Below are 20,690 nucleotides of genomic sequence, written 5' to 3'. Positions count from 1 at the left end.
GGCACACACTCTTTGTCATCCTGTCAGTCAGCACAAGTAGAAATGCACCAATATAAAATGTGTTTTCAACAACAAGCTGAAAGAAGCTGATCCATTTCTTCGTGCAGCAGGTGAATATGTAAGCGAGTATTTTTCTGTTATGTTCATTTCTCCACAAGCATGGAGGTAAATCAGACAACATCACATTTAGACAGCTTCACTGCACTTTTTACATTGTACAAGCAAATATATGTTCATTCGTGGGGGTTGTATTTTGAATTTTGTGTTAAAATGTGTATCCTACATTAGAGGTCGACTGATTGTTTTTTTTTTTCAGGCCGATGCCGATCTTTTGAAATCTGGGTCGGCCGATGGCCGATTAATGCTGCCAATTTAATTTGGCCGATATGTGCTTGTTTTTAACCTCTTATTTGAACCTTTTATTTGAAACAAATAATTACTTAAGATAGACAAAATTTCTCAACAAATACATTTATTGAACACTTGACCAATCTGCACTTGTACACTTAAATTAAAAATGTATAATGTAAAAACATATTGTATAAATAATGTATAACAAATATATTAAATAAACAAAGCAGGTGTTACGAACTGCTCCGAGACACGAAGGTTGAGATCCAAATGCAGCTTTAATTAAGGGGCAATCCAGACACGTAATCCAATATTCAGAGCATCCAAGAGAAGCACAGGCATAACTAGGGATGGGTATCGTTAAGTTTTAATGGTATTACTACTCTTACCGATATTGCTAATCGATCCGGTACTTCAACGGTATTCTTAACGGTTCTTTTGTTATATATATATATATATATATATATATATATATATATATATATATATTAAACAAAGATAAACAAAAGATAAACAATTACACAAAGATAAATGTTATATAGGCACAGTGATTTAATTTCAGGAAGGTCTACTAACATTACTGTTCAGGTGTGGTCTAAAAAGAAATCTAATAAAGTAATCAATTGTAAAATAACACTGCATAGTTTATCATAGATAGATTAATGCTTATTAGTGCAGAAGTTATTCATTCAAGAGCTGTAAGTGATTTTCTCTTTGCCTTTTGTTGTTTGATTCGCAGTAATGTCTCAATCGTCAGCATATTTATTAGGATGCTTCCCCTTTAAGACCGAGTCTAATAGGCTCCTGATGCAGCATATTTTCTCCCAACTATTTCCATAACTACATCCATTTAAGACATAAACTGTGTTTAAGTGAATCTCCAAGCCGGTCGTTTTGACATATTTTTGTGTATAGTTGATCGTTTAGACGCGCACATGAAACCCAAAGTAGCCTATACTTTGCTTGTCTCGTTGCGGTGTGCCGCCTTGGGAGCGGTATCTCTTGCGCTCTTTTTATTATTAAACGCGTCCCGCAATTTAGCAACAGTAGCTAGACTGCATTTTACAACAATCACCGATTGTGCTGATTCTGACGTTAAGTTTGAGTTTTAGGGAGAAATGTCAGTGCACCGCTCGCTGTGAAGGGAAGGAAGTTGTGCTAGACAGAATGCGGCTTATGTATAAATATTCTTTTTATAATCTTTGGAAGGCGAAATCTAAAATAAAATCAGACTAATAATCACAGATCTAAACCAGGCTACGTTTAAATGTTTAGTTCTGTCCTCCGTCGTCACTCATTATGCAGGGCTCTTGTTGTGCTCGCTGTGCGCGAGATCTCTCTCTCTCCGACTGCGAATAGCTAAATTGCATCACAGACAAATGGTTTCATATTATTATACATAGAAATGGCTGGCGAGATAAAATAACTTTCTCTTTATAGCAATAATAAATGTATTTTCTTAATTTCTCCAGTACCGACAGCAGAACCGATAACGTCCGAACTTACCAAAGCCAGTCCTTCACTAGCCTATAGTATGTTGGTATCTTTTTTATTACTTATTTCTCTGCATTGAGTGACAACCCTCTCAAATATAAGACACACAAACAGAACAAATAAAAGTCTCAGATTCACTGTCTGTAATTGCAAAATTCTTGCTTGCTTATTGTGACATGATAGCAACCCTTCTGCTGTGCTAATGCAACTTCAACTACGCTATCAATATCCAAAGTAGCTGAACGTCATGTCGCGTTTTTTCTCGAAGTTGGCAGTAACATATCAATAGTTTTTAATTAAATATAAATAAGTTATACAAATGTAATCCTTACCATTTTCTCCAAGGAGCTTAGCTCCTTCCTTAGGCACTGGATGTGGTCTGCTCACTGGAAAATGACTCTAGGGGCAGCATGCGTCGGATACGTGTTCCAAAACAACACTAGGCTGCCCACAGAGGCGCCTGTCTAATAATCGGCTTGATATACTTGGATATTGGCCGATGCCGATTATGTTAAAAAATGCTGACATCGGCCGACCTCTATCCTACATGACTAGTCATTTCATAATTACACATGCAATATGACATCATATGGATAGGATAGGCTACATTGAATTTGTACATTAAAAAAAGTGTATCTATGTTGCCTACTTGAGCATCAATAATTGTTTGCACCTTTAGTAATAGTTGTGTATTATTCCCTCTATTGTTAAAATCTGGACCTCATATATAGCCACTGTTGGGAAGAACTCAAATGTGCAGAAGATGCTGAGAAACCGAATCATTCTGAAATACAAGAGACTTAAAAATCTGAAAAACAAGCTAGGTAGTGGACAGCAAGCCACACACACACCAGCATCTTAACTGGTGGTGCAATGAAACCATCATGTTCCCATCTACGCAGGGTTAGACTGAATTGTCAGACAATGTGCGGTCTGGAGAGCAGAAATAGTTTGATAGATGATTCTGCTGACGAATGACAGAAATTCCTTATTCATCCGCACTACATGGTTTCAATTTGCATGTGGCCAGGGAGCGCAGAGTTGTAAACCTTTGTCACCTGTGTAAATGAGTTGTTTAGATTCATGGAAGAGGAACACCCTTGCGATTCAGGCAATATCTTTATTGAAAGGCCAATGTCAATATTATAATATTAATAATGTTATATTATTGAAATACATTGTGTCAGTTGCAATTCATGCGATAATAATAATATTCAAATATATTGTTTTGAATGTGGATTAATGACAGCAGGCATGCTTCAGATCATTTGTGAGTCACTCTTAAGCCCCCACACATGCAGCAAAATTATCCCATTCATTTTCAATGAGAGCTGGCGACCACTGGCAATTAGATGTGGGCGTGGTGAACGACATGATAAAGTTGAAAAATATTTACCTTATGCAAATAAAGAGTGCCTTTCGGGAGCCACAACCAATAGTGAAGACTGTGTTCAGTGGAGCTCACGTTATCTGTTTCCTTGGAGGAAATGGTGTCGAGTGCAGGCAAGACAGAGGAGAAAGGAAAGTTTCTGAGTGATTTCACTGTTCTATATGATTTGCTTGTAACCACCGTTCATGGAAATAATAAAAAATTATGCGTGGAAAGGAAAATGGTACATTGATAGTTTGTTAATCTTGCTAATGATCGAATGCATTGAGCACTGCTGCAGTTCATTTTAAAACACTCTCCCTGCAGAATGTTCATTTGTAAAGATCGTTCTCTTGACCGGGTTACACAAACTAAAATGAGGAGTGTGCTTATGTGAAAAGAAAAGAGACAAAAGAGAAATACCAGTTGAAGGTGTATTTACAAAAGCATAAACAACAGACAACAAACACTTCACAATATTAAAACATATCCACAGACTGTTAAAATGAACACACACATATATATATATATATATATATATACACAGTCTTTTGTGTTTAGTGTCTGAAGTCCCAAAGTTAGCTCACCAGTGTATTTACATTTATGCATTTGGCAGACGCTTTTATCCAAAGCGACTTACAGAACACTTATTACAGGGACAATCCCCCTGGAGCAACCTGGAGTTAAGTGCCTTGCTCAAGGACGCAATGGTGGTGGCTGTGGGGCTCGAACCAGCGTCCTTCTGATTATCAGATTACCAGTTATGTGCTTAGACCACTACACCACCACCACTCCACAGGGTATAATCCACAGAAGTACTTCAGAGTCCAAGCATATCCTAGGGATAGGTGATACCACTTCGTCTCCCTAACGTGTCATGTTCACTTCCTTCCTTGACAGGTGATTGCACAGCTCTTAAAGACATACCATGTCATTTTAAGAGATATAAAATGGACATAAAATATTAAGATCGTATGACAACAATAAAACATTCTTTATATGTGGCATGTGTTGTGTTTATGGGGCTTTAGGGATTTAGAAGTCCTCAGGATGACTTCTGAGCTGTCATTGGTTTAGGAGCTTCTTTTTGCATTAAAATGCTTCATTATTTTTTTGAATAAAATGTTTGTAAAAAAATTAGGAGTGACATGCCCCTAAATTGCTCCTAAAGTTCTGCGTTTGGTACTACTTTTAGTCTTAAGATGTTCTGTGAACATGGGCCCGGATTTCCAGATAATTAAATTTTTTGCTGAGTTTTAGTTTTTGCAGAGTAGATTTGACAAACTATGTTAAATATTGACAATTTCACATAACTGAAATGTGTGTGTGATTGTAGTTACCAGGCAGTGACATAGCCAGTGGCAGTGATGTGTTGTCTGACATCATACCGAGTGTACCCAGTTCTCCCGGCCTTGTTTCCAAAAGAAAAAACAAACTGCACCGGAATCTGGATGAGCTACCCTGGAGTGCCATGACTAATGATGAACAGGTTTATTATTATTATTATCTATTAACTTCCTCTCTTACAACTAGTATTTGTTGTGATATACAGTGGGGTCCAAATGTCTGAGACCACATTGAAAAAAAATAAAATAAATACATTTTGGGTCAGCCTACACTTAGTTCCAAAAAACAACTGTGTGAAAGAAAAGACCCGGTCACAACTGAAGTTGACCAAGAAGAGATTGGTCTCTTGAAGTTTACTTTCAAGGGCATGAAAGTGTTAATGCAAAGAGAACTGGATATTCTTTTTGGTGCACTTAAAGAAATCTTTGCATGCTTGTTCAGTTTCAAATACACAGATGAGCCAAAACATTATTACCACTCACAGGTGAAGCGAATAACGTTGATGTTCTCCTAACAAGGCCACGTGTCAAGGTCTGGGTAGATTAGAATGGTAGACAAACAATCAGTTCTCATAGACATTGTGTTGAATGCAGGAGAAATGGGCAGGAGTAAAGACCTGAGTGACTTTGACAAGGGCCAAATTGTTATGGCTAGATGACTTGGTAATAGCATCTCTGAAACAGCAAGTCTTGCATGGTGCTCCAAGTCAGCAGTGGTGAGTATCTACCGACAGTGGTTCGAGGAGGGACGAACCAGCGACAGGGTGTTGGGTGCTCAAGGCTCATCGATGCATGAGGGCATGCTACCCTTTCTTGACAGAAGACTATGGCACAAGTCACAGAAAATGTTAATGATGTTATGGGAGGAATGTGTCACAACACAGTGCATCGCACCCTGCTGCGATTGGGGCTGCGCAGCCGCAGACCAGTCAGATTGCCCATGATGACCTCTGTCCACCATCAAAAGTGCCTACAATGGGCACGCAATGTCAGAACTGGACCTTGGAGCAGTGAAAACCTGCCTTGTCTGGCATTTTCTTTTACATCACTTGGATTGCCGTGTATGTGTGCACCGTTTATCTGGGGAGGGATGGCACCAGGATGCACTGTGGGAAGACGACAAGCCGGTGGAGGGAGTGTGATTCTTTGGCCAATGTTCTGCTGGAAAACCCTGGGTCCAGCCATTCATGTGGATGTCAATTTTACACGTGCCACCTACCTAAACATCGTTGCAGACCAAGTACACCCCTTCATGGCAATGGTATTCCCTGATGGCAGTGGTCTCTTTTAACAGGAAAATGCACACTGCACACATTGTTCGGGAATGGTTTAAGGAACATGAGTTCAAGGTGTTGCCCTGGCCTCCAATTTCTCCAGATCTCAATCCAATTGGACCAACAAGTTCAATCCACAGTGGCTTCACCTCGCAATTTACGGGACTTGAAGGATCTGCTGTTAATGTCTGTCCAGATGCCGCAGGACACCATAAGGTGTCTTTTAGCGTCCATGCCTTGGTGGATTTGCACAGTTTTGGCGGCACGCAGAGGACCAACAGCATATTAGGCAGATGGTCATAATGTTTTGACTCATCAGTGTACAGTATATTGTGAGTTATGTATTTGAATTAGAAAAATTAAAATGTTTGGTTAAAAAAAAAAAGAAAGTCATGTAGAATAAGGCAAAAACATAATTTCCCAAACTTGTTATGATTTAAAATGAAGAAATATTTATTATTTTTTGCTATTTGTTGGTTAATGATCAAGTATGATTAAATTGTTACATTGACTTTGCTAACTCTTTTAAACAAAAAGTCAGAAGTTCCTGCTTCCATTTTAAGCACACAAGATGCTCTTTGGACATTGTAAAATCATGCTGGGATAATATGGACCAAGTTTTGTCCATGCCAGTTCATGCAGTCATTAAAACAGGTGGACATACCAATTTCTTTGTATGATAATCATTTCATTTAGCATTTCACTTACATTGTTATTCTAAAAGTTTTTATTAAGTAAAAAAAATTGGAAACGCTTTTATTTTACTGTGTCCCTGTTACAGTGTAATTACCCAAGTACAGAGTACTAAATAATGTAATAACATTAAACATGTACTTAATATGTAATTAAGTTATTGAACAGCATGTACTTACACATTGTAATTTAGTATTTAGTACTCTGTACTTGGGTAATTACACTGTAACAGGGACACAGTCAAATAAAGTGTTACCGAAAAGGTCAATTAAATGGAAGGAATTTCCCCAGTGGTCTGAATGAAGAAATATAGGACAGAAGATCATTGTTTTTACTGATAGTATGCTGTGTCATCTATGTAAACTTTCAGTTGTCTGTGTGAGCTAAATTCATTGGTTGTTCTTTTGCAGGTAGAATATATTGAGTATTTGAGTCGAAAAGTCAGCACAGAGATGGGTCTTCGGGAGCAGCTTGATATTATAAAGATAATTGATCCGAGTGCACAGATATTGCCAACAGACTGTGAGTTCATCATTGAACTGAACTGCCTCACAGATGAAAAACTCAAACAGGTAATAACTTTAACTCATTAACCTATTATCCTAAACTTAATTACTCATCAAATGTAATTTACATTTACAATATAAATGTACACATTGCAAATCGATTTAAATGTTTTTAAATATGTATTTTTTATTTATTTTTTTACATATCTTGGAATGTATTAAGCTAGTCATTGAAATTTCTGATGCAGATTTTCTTGTTATGGATTAGTGCAATTTCTATAATGTGCAAATTAAAAATGTAAAATCCTGACTTGGGAAACTGTTCAACCTCATTTTTGACTTTTTTATACAAACTTGTTCATTTGAGTCTTTGTATGATGCAACTATATTTTAGCTGTTGTGTAATTCAACTAAGGTCCCGTTTACACCTGATATTAAGGTGCATTTTGGGTGATCCGTTTGTAGTAGGAAGATGCTAAAGACAGGTGTAAACTGGGTCCAACATTTTTTGGGGGATTTTACCACTGCAACCCAATGCTGTTTAGAATAGTATGGCTGTTTAATATGATTTTAAACTAGTTTAATCACAGACACATTTGGGGGTTTCATAGAGGTTTTCAATAAATAATTTAATAGATAATATTCTTTCTTGGGCTGGAATGAAGAGTGACATGAAATGTTTTTTGTAAAATAAATGGTTAAATAACAGTGGATTGGGGTTTTTTTGCCCATAGACTCGTTAGAAAAAAGCAAACTCTTGTCAGAGAAATGGTGGACGGCAACAGTTGCTAAAGCTTAGCAATGGGTCAATTTATCTGGGTATCTCGCAGTGCTATTTTGTTCTGCTTTTTAAGCATTTTAAACTATTGATAAGTATTACAAACTTGATTGTCATGAAAGTTTAGTTTACTGTGTTTGTGGGTTACGTGACTTTAAAAGAAAATGACCGTCCATTTGGACATTTTTGAAAATCACATTCAGTGGCTGTTATGGTGGGTTATTTCTGTGTGGACTACAGACAGAATAGATGTGTACAAGTACAAAATTAGACCGCAAATGTAGCAGTTTTTGAGACTTTAGCTATGTTGTAGTTAGTAAAACTCTTGTTTGTTGTAGGTAAGGAGCTACATCCGTGAGCACAGTCCACGGCAGCGGGCGACCATGGCACGTGATGGTCGGAAGTGGAGTGTGGCGAGCAGCGGCAGCACTAGCGGTGTGAGTGCTCACAGCAGCAGTAACACCAGCATGGTGAGCAGCTCTAGCAGCAGCACTGGATCTACCGTATCAAACTCCTCCACCAATATCAGCCGTGCACACAGCGATGGAAACCTAGCCACTGCTGCAGAGCGCATACGAGACTCTAAGGTACTCTTGAAATGAAATGACATGACAAGACATGAAAGTGACAATTTGATATCATATTATTTGCTTAAACATTTATGACAGATATTACTTTGAGGAAGATAAACAACACTCTTATATTTTAATATGGATTTTCACTACACAACACAAATACATTTTTGTATTGTATATCAGTTTAAGAGGTGAAACTTGCGAAATGGCTGATGAGTTCAATTGAAGACTTATTTTCTTTGTTACAATCTACTGACTCAATGGAGAATGCGAGTGAAACATAATACTACAATAGTAGGTCTATGCACTGTAAACAATAACACTGTAATAGCAAAATGCAAAACGAGGATTTAATAATGATGAAATACTTTATTAAACATGAAAATAATTTGCAGAAATATGCAATATCTTATTTATATCGCTTATTTGGAGAGTTTTACACACTAAACAAATTATATACAGTACATTACTGTGCTATGAAATTGGTACATTATAAACAACCTGAGATGAACATACATTCATGTGGATCTGTTTAAAGGAAAACAAAATGGCAAGTGTCTACTAATTTATTGCTCCTAAAATACTTTATTGGCTTACACTTGTTTGTGGAGTGGAGAGAGATGTGCAATTTTAAATGTGTGTGATTTATTATTTTTATATACATCGTTTCTTCTGTGTGAGTGTGACTACAGGGATATTTGTTGAGGGTCAGGGTGGTGTTGGGGATTGGGAGGGGGAAAAGGAATAATGGGGGTTCTAGTTGATTCTATGAATATATCTTTTACTTTTCTGTTTAAGTGTGTGAATCAATAAAAAGTGTTAATATGAATTGTATAATTTTTTTTTAACAAATTTAACTAAGATTAAAACATGCTGTAAAAGCATTGTTAATTGTTATTTTACGTTAGCAATTCCAGTTACAAATGTTTACGTGTAGAACCTTAGTGTTGAAATTGTGGGTTACACTTTACAATATTTACTCCATACCATTTAATCAGCTCATCACTGCTGGCAGAGGTACGCAACAATTTAAAAAGGATGTCATCTCCTGTAACTGATAGACCACTCTCCTCTCTTTCTTTGTAAACACACTCATGCTGGTTTTAGCATGTCTCTGAAAAGTCTCCTCTTGAAGTCTTCCCTCACATCAACAATAAAGCCCTGTTCAATGAGCGCTCATATGAGCGGAAACAAGCATGTACACACTCGTATCACATTAGCTCGCAGTCATCATCTTGTGCACCTCATAGCAACATTAAAGCCATGCTAGGAGTGGGCGATATGAGCAAAATATTATATCACGAGAACGAAATCTCACGGTATAGGTACAATTTTCAAGAAAAATATTAAATTACTGTATTGTAATGCCTATTTTTGAGGAAAAAGAAAATCCAGTCATTTAAATAAATACATGATAAATGAAAACTACTTCCTCTTATATTATTTTTTTATTTTCATGGAACTTGGAACAAACACAGTCCAAGTAAAAAAATCAAACAATACAACTGGTGGTAATCAACCTTACCACTATGTTAAACTTCACATTTCAGTCTGATGTTGTTATAAAACACTTAATTAGGCTCTTAATGGGTAAAGTCATCTCTGGTGACAATATTTGAATACCTGAAAGCAAAGCCGGTTTGTTCCGGCATCATTCTAACTGAATTTTATTATGGGTGTGTAAATGTGTAGTTTAAAAAATCTCCATGACAGATGAGACAGACTGTAATTGTTGGTGCACGACACATTGTTTTAGCTGTTTTCCTCATCAGTGTTGGCTAGAATGTCAGGCTCTCTCTCCGTTTGAGATGTTTTACTTCCTCGGTAGCACTTTAAGGTACAAATAAAACCTCTCAAAACTCTGTAGTATTCAAATGGGTCACGCAAGTTTGAAGTTTGTTCCGCGATAGAGAGAAACCAGATCGAGTATAGCGCAAGTGTCTGTGGAGCCCAATCTTGAAGCCTGCTATACTCGCGCACACATTCGTGCTTCAGAGATAGCGTGCGTGAAAATCACACGAAACACAGCTGTGTGTGTCTGATGAGAAGTATATTCAGAATGTGAGATGAAATGAATTTGCTCTGGCAGACAGAAATTTAGCTTGGGCGGATGGCAAAAAATGATCTCAGTCTTGCATAAAGCCACTCCATCTTCCTCCATTTCTCCTACAGAATGTGCACCGCTTATGAGTTACGTGAATAGAATGAGGTGTTCATTTCTTGCCATGCGGTGCCAGTTTTGCGTAACCGCGATACAGACGATAATCCAATGTATATACCAGTTGCCAAATGTCTACTGGTTTATCATGTCTACCAGTAAGTACATCGCCAAACCCTGAGCCATGCTCACACCACGTGATCTCACTCTGGTTCAATGAGCACTCGTACAACCGATGATGGTAGAAAGGTGCCTCAGGTTGTTGTTGGCAGGGTACATAACCTTACAGGTTTCATATGGTTAGGATAAGAGTGGGGGTGGGGTTAGGGCATCTACTGCCTGCCAGGAACAAACAGAGGACCCTTTGTACAATGGGCCATACAAACAGAAGCATGCACACACTCGTATCACAAAACCTCACAGGCACCATCTTGTGCACAGGAGCTAATAGTAATAATTATTCAGTATTATATTATAATAAACCAGGGTCCCACAATAATAATTCGGTATTATATGATAATGGGATGTGCATGGGTAATGGAGTACTCATTCTGCACCAGCTGTTCAAGGATTAAAAACACTACTCCAAGATTGCAAATTAATTTCCCAGCCGTGAGCAGTGCTGAATTACACAGTTCCCTCTGAATCTCTCACCAAACATAGCAGTTACAATTGGGTCCACTGGGGAGCGCTGTGTTTACGTGTTGTGTTAAGGTGTTGGAAGAGAGCTGAAGATGTGTAATGGCTTCTGTGCAGAGCCCTTCTGGTCTGTGCTTCTAAAGCAAATTGTAAATATTTTGATTCATATTTAATTCTACTCTGTTTGTATTCTGTCCTTGTTGAAGACATGCAAACCAACAGAAGAGGGTCTGCTTTTAAGAGAGAAAATGTGAAGATCTCTGAACAAAAAAGTCAACTTTCACCACTTGTTTTTCTGAATAATAACGAAAATGTATTATAATATTCAGGTGTGTTCCAAAAAAAAGTGTCAGTTAATTCACAAAATATGGGCACATATAAAGCAATTAAATAACATTATGCATTGTGTTTAGGTTCAGAGTGAATACACAATTATCAAGATATATATTGAATATTATCAATTTCTCAATTCCTCACCAATACTCTAAAATCTTGATCATGTAAATAAATTCTTTTTATGACGTCTTTGCTGTACTATCTTGATGTTTTTGCAGAAACGCTCCAAGCAGAGGAAGATGCAGCAAAAGGTGTTACGTAAGCGACAGCTAAAAGAGCAGAGACAAGCGCGTAAGGAGAGATTGAGCGGGCTCTTCCTCAATGAAGAGGTGATGTCGCTCAAAGTCACAGAGGAGGAAAACCACTGCGATGATGTTGATGTTTTGATGTGACAAGAGTGAATGATTCAGTGTTCCTTCTAAGCCTCTTCCATACAGCATCAGTCACACATCTCTCTGCCATCAGCAGCTTTACATTACGAACACATCTTTAGATAGATTGACCAAGCTAAGTCTCTCCACAGCCATATCAACTGTCTGACAAAAGATATCAGGCCAAAATGCAGTCTGACCCAAATGTAATTTTTTTTGTTCATTTTATTGATAAAGTAGGATTGACTTGTAAGTATGGATGCTCCAATCGGTCGGCCACATCAGTATGGGACTCTGGGTAATACAGCCCAAATGTTGTAAGACAACAATCTTAATTCAACAGTTACAATTGATGCCGTGTGAGAGGTGTGGCAGATATAAAAACTGGTGCACAGCATACGTTGTTAGCGGCAGCAGCTTCGCCGTTTCTGCTTGTGGTAGGCAGATCACCATATGGGTTAATAATGACATGGGTTTCAATCTTTTTCAAATAAATCCAGAGTAAAAGGCATTAACATGCAAACATGCAATCTTTCTCCATTTTCCTTTCATCTCTTGCATCACGAGAGAGCCTGTTTTCTCCTCATTAAGCTCCAGAAGGAATAGGTGAAAGAGGAACAATTATTCCAACATCCAACAAAATGAAAGAGCAGGGAGCATATTTTAAATACAATATTAAGATACTCTAAAATTATAATGCTATATATTAGGATAGGCTACCTGTCCTAATATAGAGAATATTTTGTGTAAACCTATTTTTTTAAGGCTTATTTAAATAATAAAAAAAAAACAGTATAAAAATATTTGTGTATTATTTCAATATCAAATAACTAAATTACAGTAATTTTTCTCAGCAAAAACTAGGCAACAACAATGGTATTACCAACAGGGAAATTTAGCTAACAGTGATGGAGAGGAGAAAACTCACATATAACCAATTATGGCAGCGCTCCATGTTATCGATTTCAGATGACAAGTAATTTGTAATCAGTATCAACTATTAAAATCCTGATCGGAGCATCCCTACTTGTAAGCAGAGATTGTGCTACATACAATCTTTACAAAAGCAACATAGGCTGGAAGTAAAAGGGATAGTTCTTGTCGTTCCAAACACATATGTCTTCCTGAAACATAAGAATGTGTTTGGCTGAACGTTAGCCTCAGTCACCATTCACTTTTATTGTATGGAAAAAGATGCAATGAAAGTGAATGGTGACTGAGGCTGTAAATCCCTAACATTCTGCCTAACATCTCCTTTTGTGTTCCACTGGAGAAAGTCACACGGGTTAGGAACAACATGAGGGTGAGTAAATGAAATAATGTATTTTTGGATTAACTTTCCATTTAATAAAGATTTAAAGAACTAAAGTGCAACTGACAAGTTCTGTGAAACTTTTGATAAAACATTTGATAAGTTTCCAAAAGCTTAAATAATTGCATTTATAACGAACTTTTCCATTTAAGTTTCCATGTCATTGTTTAGTAAAATATTGAAATGTTTGATATTAATGTGTTTGAAATGTGACATTATCATCACAAATGCTGTGCTGTGGTATTTTCAATCAAATAAAAAGTTCAACAAACAAATATACAAATTGAGCAACAGTCATACTGCAGCTAAAACAGAATTGAGTCTGCACTGGCTACTATCAATAACATAGAAAGACTGGCATTGTTATATTGACTTGGTACCCATGTACGGGTACATTTTACATCCGTACTTGTTAATAGTACACCAGCTAGCCAAACAACTGTTTGGTTAAACCAGCATGTCCCAAAGGTCTTTGCGTTTGAGATTCTCACTGTAGCAAAATTCTAATTTTAAAAACTAATAAATATAGACAGTGTCTTAATGAATATAAATGAGATTTGCATTAAAAATTCTTCAATGTGATATTTGAATTATACTATATAATTCAAAGGAACACAAGCACTGACAATTTATTGTAATCGTTTCGAGCACCATTACTCTGTTGGTGTGTCTTACTATATTATTTTAAATCCACTATTAAGTTGAAATCTTGATTTAAATAGTATTTAAAAGCATTAAAAGGACAACAAAAAAAAAGTACATTTGAAAAGGTTTGTCATCCTATACATTCACCCGATCATTTGTTCATAAATAGTACAATTCTATTGTAGAATTCTTGCTTCTAAAAGTATAAATGTATGTTTAACTCAGGCATAGAAGGAACACTGACAACTGAAGTCATTATCTCCATTATATATATACTTTTAGTTGATTTTGAAAGGTCATACAAATTATGTTTTGAAACTGACGTTTAGGTGAATAACAAATGGTACAAAACTACAAACAAGTGGAGTTTTGACTTGAAAATATTACATATGCTCTCTTCAGCTGGTGTTTATAGCAATAAACATCAAGGTTTGTTGCTTGCATTTGTCAGTGTGCTAAGTTGGAGGAATGTTATACTTTGCTTAAATTGCTTATTTTAATAAATTTCTGCATACTAAACTGGAAGAGACTACTTGTTAATGACACTGAATGATACATAGATTACAGTTGTCATTTTACATCTTATGTGTTTTGGTTAAGATTTGTTTGCTAATACCGCTACACTTTCATTTTTTGTAAACCTTGCATTATAAATAAACTATACATATAATGCAAGTTTTATATATATATAAACTCTGTATACAGAAATGTTTATGCGTCACATTTTATCATTTAAAATATTTGATTTTACCAAATGTGATTTTTGTTTCCTTTGATCTCCTAAAAAAGAATTTTAAGGCGATTTTGAGTGTTCTGGAGCTTTCACGTGACTGAGCCGTTGAATTAGCCACGCCCTTCTCATTCCAAAACCCTGCCTTACAAAGATCATTTTGAGACCGTGCAAAAGAGGAGCATTGTTTGTTCCTGTGGCTGTCAAATTCAACAGTGGCAATAATAGCGCCATCAACTGACATACATCTTAATGTATGCAAATGTAAATACAATCATAGCCTCAATGATCTGCTTCAAATGAGAACAAACAAAATGATTGACAGGTGAAAAGCGTCAATGTCTGCGGACTCATTTTGTTTGTTACAAAATGTACAGCTGTCACAGAGACCGGTGAGATATCTTAGGACACTTATTTCATTAATATCTTTAAGGGAGTATTTTTTGCATACTTTTCCATAACAAAATTGCTTACAACACATTTAAAGGACTATTCCGGGTTAAAAACAAAAACTCAATCGACAGCATTTCTGACAACATTGATTACTACATCAATTTATTTTGACTTGTCCCTCCCTTTCTTTAAATAAACATTGAAATCTGAATAGGAGGGCCAGACAGTTTCAAAAGTATTGCCACAAGACATAAAGGATATGCATGTAAAAATGTTAGTGTGATAAATTTGTGTAACCTTTTCTGTGTAAAGTTATAGCCAATTTTACACCTTTTCCATGACGATGTAATGTAAACAAATGCTAAAACGACTGTAAAAATTATATTTTAAATAACTTTACAGCTTGAATAATACATACGTTTTAAAAGAAGAATTAATGTAAGTGCTTTTATAAAATGATAAGCCTCACATTTCTGTTTAAACCCTCCAAAAATTGGCCACATTCACTTTCAATGTCCCCACTGACTTCCATTGAACAGCCTCACTGAAACCTCGATTTTTGCTTCTTTTTTTAAGAAAAGGAGGGACAAATCGAAATATTTTTTTTTTGTTATCAGCATTATGCCACAAATGCTGTCGATTGAGCTTATCTGGCATTGAACCCAGAGCTTGCCTTTAAAGTAAGATAAAATGTATTTAGCAAATTGTTTAGAGAGGACCATTGTTTATTTGTTAGGCCAAGACAATTACATAAATACTTTGAACCAGAGATGTCGTAAATTTATAAGTCATACTATTATGGTTTAACTGCTCTCCTGTCTGAAGTTTTTATTTTTAATTTAATAAAATCATTGTGCAGCATTGTTGTGTTGTGAAATTTCTTGAAAATACTGACAAGAGGAGTCACGTGATGCCATGCGAGGATCGGACGTGCATGGTCAGCACTGCTAGTTTTAACTCTTTTAATAAGATAAACCGGTGAGATTCGATACACACAAAGCAAATCCTTTTGTTGTCACTCAACCATATACACAAGTGCAACAGTGGGTGCTGTTCCAAGCAACATAGCAGTAGAGTCCCGAGGTTTAGACATGGAAACAAATAGAATAATTTTAGTGTAGATGCCATTCAAATTTTGCAGAGTTCTAGATCACGAGAAATGTTTTCTGGTTCCGGCAGACCCAATTAAAGCAGTCTAATTGTGGGTTGAAGGATAAATTAGGTGTATGCCTGACTAAATAGATGAGTCTGAGTGAGTCTTAAACTGAGTGAGTGTCTGCACCTCGAGCAGTGTTAGGGAGACTATTCCATAGTTTGAAAAAGTGGGCTAAAGCACTAAACTGTTAAGCAGAAGGTTGTAGGTTCGATCCCCACAGCCACCATCATTGTGTCCTTGAGCAAGGCACTTAACTCCAGGTTGCTCTGGGGGGGATTGTCCCTGTAATAAGTGCACTGTAAGTCGCTTTGGATAAAAGCATCTGCCAAATGCATAAATGTACATTTTAGAGAATTCTTTCTCTTTTGGGAAAACTGAAGAACATGTTTCTATGGAAAAAATATTCATGCTGCAATACATATTTTTTGCCCAATCAAATGCTCTCTAGAATGGCAACATCTGTCCTCCTGCCTGCAATTGACTTGAAAGCAAATCGTGGTTCACCTCTCTGGACTAGATGCTGTTTTTTATGTCCATACTTCCTCAAACTTCACTGGAAAATATCTCAACAAAAACTACAATAAACATCTGATTACAGTTTACAAACACAGTTTACAGATCTTGTTACACAATATACAATATACACCTAATAATATACAATATAGAGTTTACACAAAATAAGAAGACTATACAATAAAAATACACTGTAATGTCTCTTATTCATATAGATCAGGTGGGGTTTATTCGGGCCGCAGCTCTTCTGATAACATTAGGAGTTTCATCAATATCACGTGGTCAGAAGTAAATGATCAGATTCCGGTCACTGCCATCTCACTTGATACTTTTATTGGTTGGATTAAGTTACTTTATATACAAACAAATTGATTAATTTCAGATTATTTTACCCTGGATAGGGGCACCCAGCAGGATTGCCCTCTTTCCCCATTATTGTTTTGTCTTCCCCTGGAACCATTAGCAGCTGAGACAAGAAAGGAGGATGATTTTCCTGTTTGTTTAAATATGAGTGTGGAATCAATAAAAAATTGTTAATTACAAAAAAAAAAAGAAGAAAATACTAGATGAAATACTGTCAGCATTAAAAAAAAAAACTCTTCTTAAATACATATTTAGCCCATTGCCTGAGGGGTTCAACTCACTTAAACAATCCTCATTAAATAAAAATGTAATGAAATATCAGTGACTTGCTCTTTTATTCCAGCTTTAAAATCCTTGTGAAATGACTTGGTCTGTGCAGGCTTCTTTTCAGAGTTGACGTATTTCCTTTGGAAACAGGAAGTTTGTGCTAGACTGATCGATGGGAGGCAAACAACACAATCTCTGAGAAAATCAGCATACAAACTTTCTCGCAAAGACACCATCTCTATCCCAAAACTGAGCGAGAATAGAATTGCCTCGTTTTACCTTAAACCCACCTAAGACTTGTCTAACAAAAATACCATACCTAAGGTATACAAAGAGTGTATCTACTCGTGCTTGATATAATTCAAAAGGTCTCAGTGTGAGTGGTACTATGGTCTCTTTCACACATCTATAAAATACATGCTAACACTAACATGCTTAGAGAAAGTCTGATCACTCCTGGGGACATGCCTCCCTCCTTGGTCTATGTAAATAAGTTGTGACTGTTCGAAACCAATTAATACCCAAATACTCGTTTCCAAATACCGTTTTGGCCTTGGATGTATATTCTGTCTGGATATTTAAGGAAAGTTGGCCAAAGCATTCAGGAGAACATCTGTAATTCATATCTCCCGCACAGATAATGTGTGTTGTTCTATTGCCAGGTATGTTTCGCTGACTTGGAACCTTTTGTTGGCTCATTCTGATCATTTATGAATTGGCTTTGATTTAATATATATAGATTGATTCTCTGATGTAAAGCTTTATTCCTACCTGGTAATTTAATTAATTTGGATTCTCCTAAACTCATTATTTCCAGTAAAATAAGGGATAGGTTGTTACAGCGAGCGTATGGGTCAGGAATGAGAGCAAACCCTCCAATACTGCAGTCACTGACTGACATATCACTCACTTAAGCATGACCAAATTAAATATAATTTGATAGTGAGTCAGCCTGATTTAATGATGTTAGTAAACCCTGCAACCACTAACTTAAGCTCGATCTGAGCACCTCATGACCATGGGATCTATGTGTCTGAGAAGGATATAGCTGCAGGCATTAGTCCAAAAAGGGGCAGAAGCTCCAAACTGCTATTAAAGATATAGGGAGCCTCTTACTTAACCCTTTCCCTAAAATTAACTGTGAGTGGAAGTTCCGCCCCACTTTTGTAGTTGGTGCAACCCCCTGTTGGAGTAACCATATTCCCTTCTAGAGTAACCCTGCGTGCTTTTGGAAATTCTGCCCCCATTTGGAGGTCTTCGGTCTGGCGTAATAGATAATTAATCATTACAGAATGATTAATGACACCGAGTAATCAAAAACACCAAATTATGATTATATCTAGAATGATGATCAGAAACTGATTGGAACCTTAGTCTAAATTCTAGGTCTATTAATTGGAGTCAGATCAAATTCATAATTGTCAAGTCTAAACTAAACCAAATAGTTTAAGACGTAAAACCAAACACACACTAGAAAAGACAAACATGCACAAGGAAATGCCTACTAGCCTTCAGGGTAGTTGAAAGATCTTAACAGCCTCCCCTTCATATTGCACAATAGGAAAGAAAAGAGAGAAACTTAATAAACATGCATGGTTAGTAAATATAACAGTGATTTAGCCTTACTGCGCAGTGAAACAGTGTACAGAAATTCCAATCCACACTGCAGTGGGGAAATTAAAGGGAGATTGATAAGTGGTGAATTCTCAGTGCCAGCAAAGCCTTCTCTGCTGGCCTAACATGACAAATACATTTTAAAATGCATGTATTTTTAATCGCTTTCCACTCTTCTACAAACAAATAGAGAAAAAAATAAAAGTTTATCCTGCCAGAATTTATTCCTTGATGCTTTCAAGCAAAGTGTGACAACTGTTTCACAAATCACATGACCAAAGCCAAAGCAGCGCATGTGTCTGAGCTCCACCCCCTCAGGCCTTCAGAATTTCCACAGAATACACCATGACACAATAATGTGCAATAAATTCCAATAGTCAGGCTTTCCTTTTGTCTGTAATGTGGTCATGTTCAGCACTGCAGTATGCTGCTGTAGAAAAGTCCTTTTTTTTCTGTCAATTTATCCATATGACACAATCAATCCAGAGCAGATACAAGAGACATTTCTCTGTTCAAAGAATTCCCTCCAGTGGAACAACAGTGGAACAGCAGTTAAGGCTCTGGGTTACTGACCGAAAGGTTGGGGTTCAAGCCCCAGCACCACCAAGATACCACTGTTGGGCCCTTGACCCTATCTGCTCCAGGGGCTCTGACCCCAGTTTAGTTGGGATATGCAAAAACAACTGCATTTCATTGGCTCTGTACCTGTACTCTGCACAATGACAATAAAGTTGAATCATCATCAATCATCAGTGCAAATGAAAGAGCAACTAAAGTCAGATTGTCAGATTCATCAGCCAATCTGGTTGATTTATTTGTTCTTGGAGGGTGTGATCTTTAGGATATGTCCCGGTCGAGGTATTCTGGCCTTGAGTGATGTAAATGATGCTTTTAGTGAAGAAAGTAATTTGAGAGCGAAGAGTGTGAGTTTGTCATCACTGCCGCTATGGCCATAGAGAAAGAGATCATTATGTATGGAATGATATTCATCTCATTATTATTAATGAATGCACACACAATTATGCATGTACTAGATACATTTTGTGAATGTATTTTACTAACCACAAACAAATGCCATTTGATTTGAATCTGTGGAATTCGGGATTGAATGATTGTGCAGCGATTTGTACAAATACAGACATGTTTGCAAATAAACATGGTCTGTTCTACATTAATAAATCAAAAATTGCTCATGCAAAAATTAATCCGTGCATTTGTGGATCAGAAGATACGCGTGCATTAATTGACATCTTGTTCGAATCGATCGTGTTCGGATCATTTGGATTTTGAGACTTCCTTTTCGCAGTTTACAGCATTCCACACACACACACACACACACACACACACACACACACACACATGTTGTGTTTCCATGTTTTATGGGGACTTTCCATAGACATAATGGTTTTTATACTGTACAAACTTTATATTCTATCCCCTAAACCTAACACAACCCCTAAACCTAACCCTCACAGAAAACGTTCTGCATTTTTACATTTTCAAAAAACATAATTTAGTATGATTTATAAGCTGTTTTCCTCATGGGGACCGACAAAATGTCCCCACAAGGTCAAACATTTCAGGTTTTACTATCCTTATGGGGACATTTGGTCCCCACAAAGTGATAAATACATGCTCACACACACACACACACACACACACACACACACACACACACACACACACACACACACACACACACACACACACACACACAACTAACGAACAAGACAGTGCTCTTCATTAACGTGAACACGATTCGTAAATGGGTGTCACTATACAATGAAACAAATGCTTTTCAACCGGT

General features: G+C 36.8%; 1 protein-coding gene across 4 annotated transcripts in view; it reads left to right on the top strand.

Moving 5' to 3' along the window:
* The window catches only part of LOC127662986 (protein FAM199X-like), a 48,036-nt gene extending 32,211 nt beyond the window's left edge, over positions 1-15,825 (top strand). For all 4 annotated transcript variants that reach the window (XM_052154349.1, XM_052154350.1, XM_052154352.1 and 1 more), the window contains 4 exons: positions 4,551-4,703; positions 6,938-7,099; positions 8,150-8,398; positions 11,738-15,825. In XM_052154349.1, the coding sequence (XP_052010309.1) occupies positions 4,551-4,703; positions 6,938-7,099; positions 8,150-8,398; positions 11,738-11,911 (738 nt within the window). In that variant the 3' untranslated portion in view covers positions 11,912-15,825. The remainder of the gene's footprint in view (positions 1-4,550; positions 4,704-6,937; positions 7,100-8,149; positions 8,399-11,737) is intronic.
* The last annotated feature ends 4,865 nt before the right edge of the window (positions 15,826-20,690 follow it).

Source organism: Xyrauchen texanus, chromosome 23 (genome assembly GCF_025860055.1).
Source record: "Xyrauchen texanus isolate HMW12.3.18 chromosome 23, RBS_HiC_50CHRs, whole genome shotgun sequence".
In the NCBI taxonomy this organism is placed as follows: domain Eukaryota; kingdom Metazoa; phylum Chordata; class Actinopteri; order Cypriniformes; family Catostomidae; genus Xyrauchen; species Xyrauchen texanus.
The sequence above is the reverse complement of the archived record's forward strand: the minus strand, read 5'-3'. Positions and strand labels throughout refer to the sequence as shown.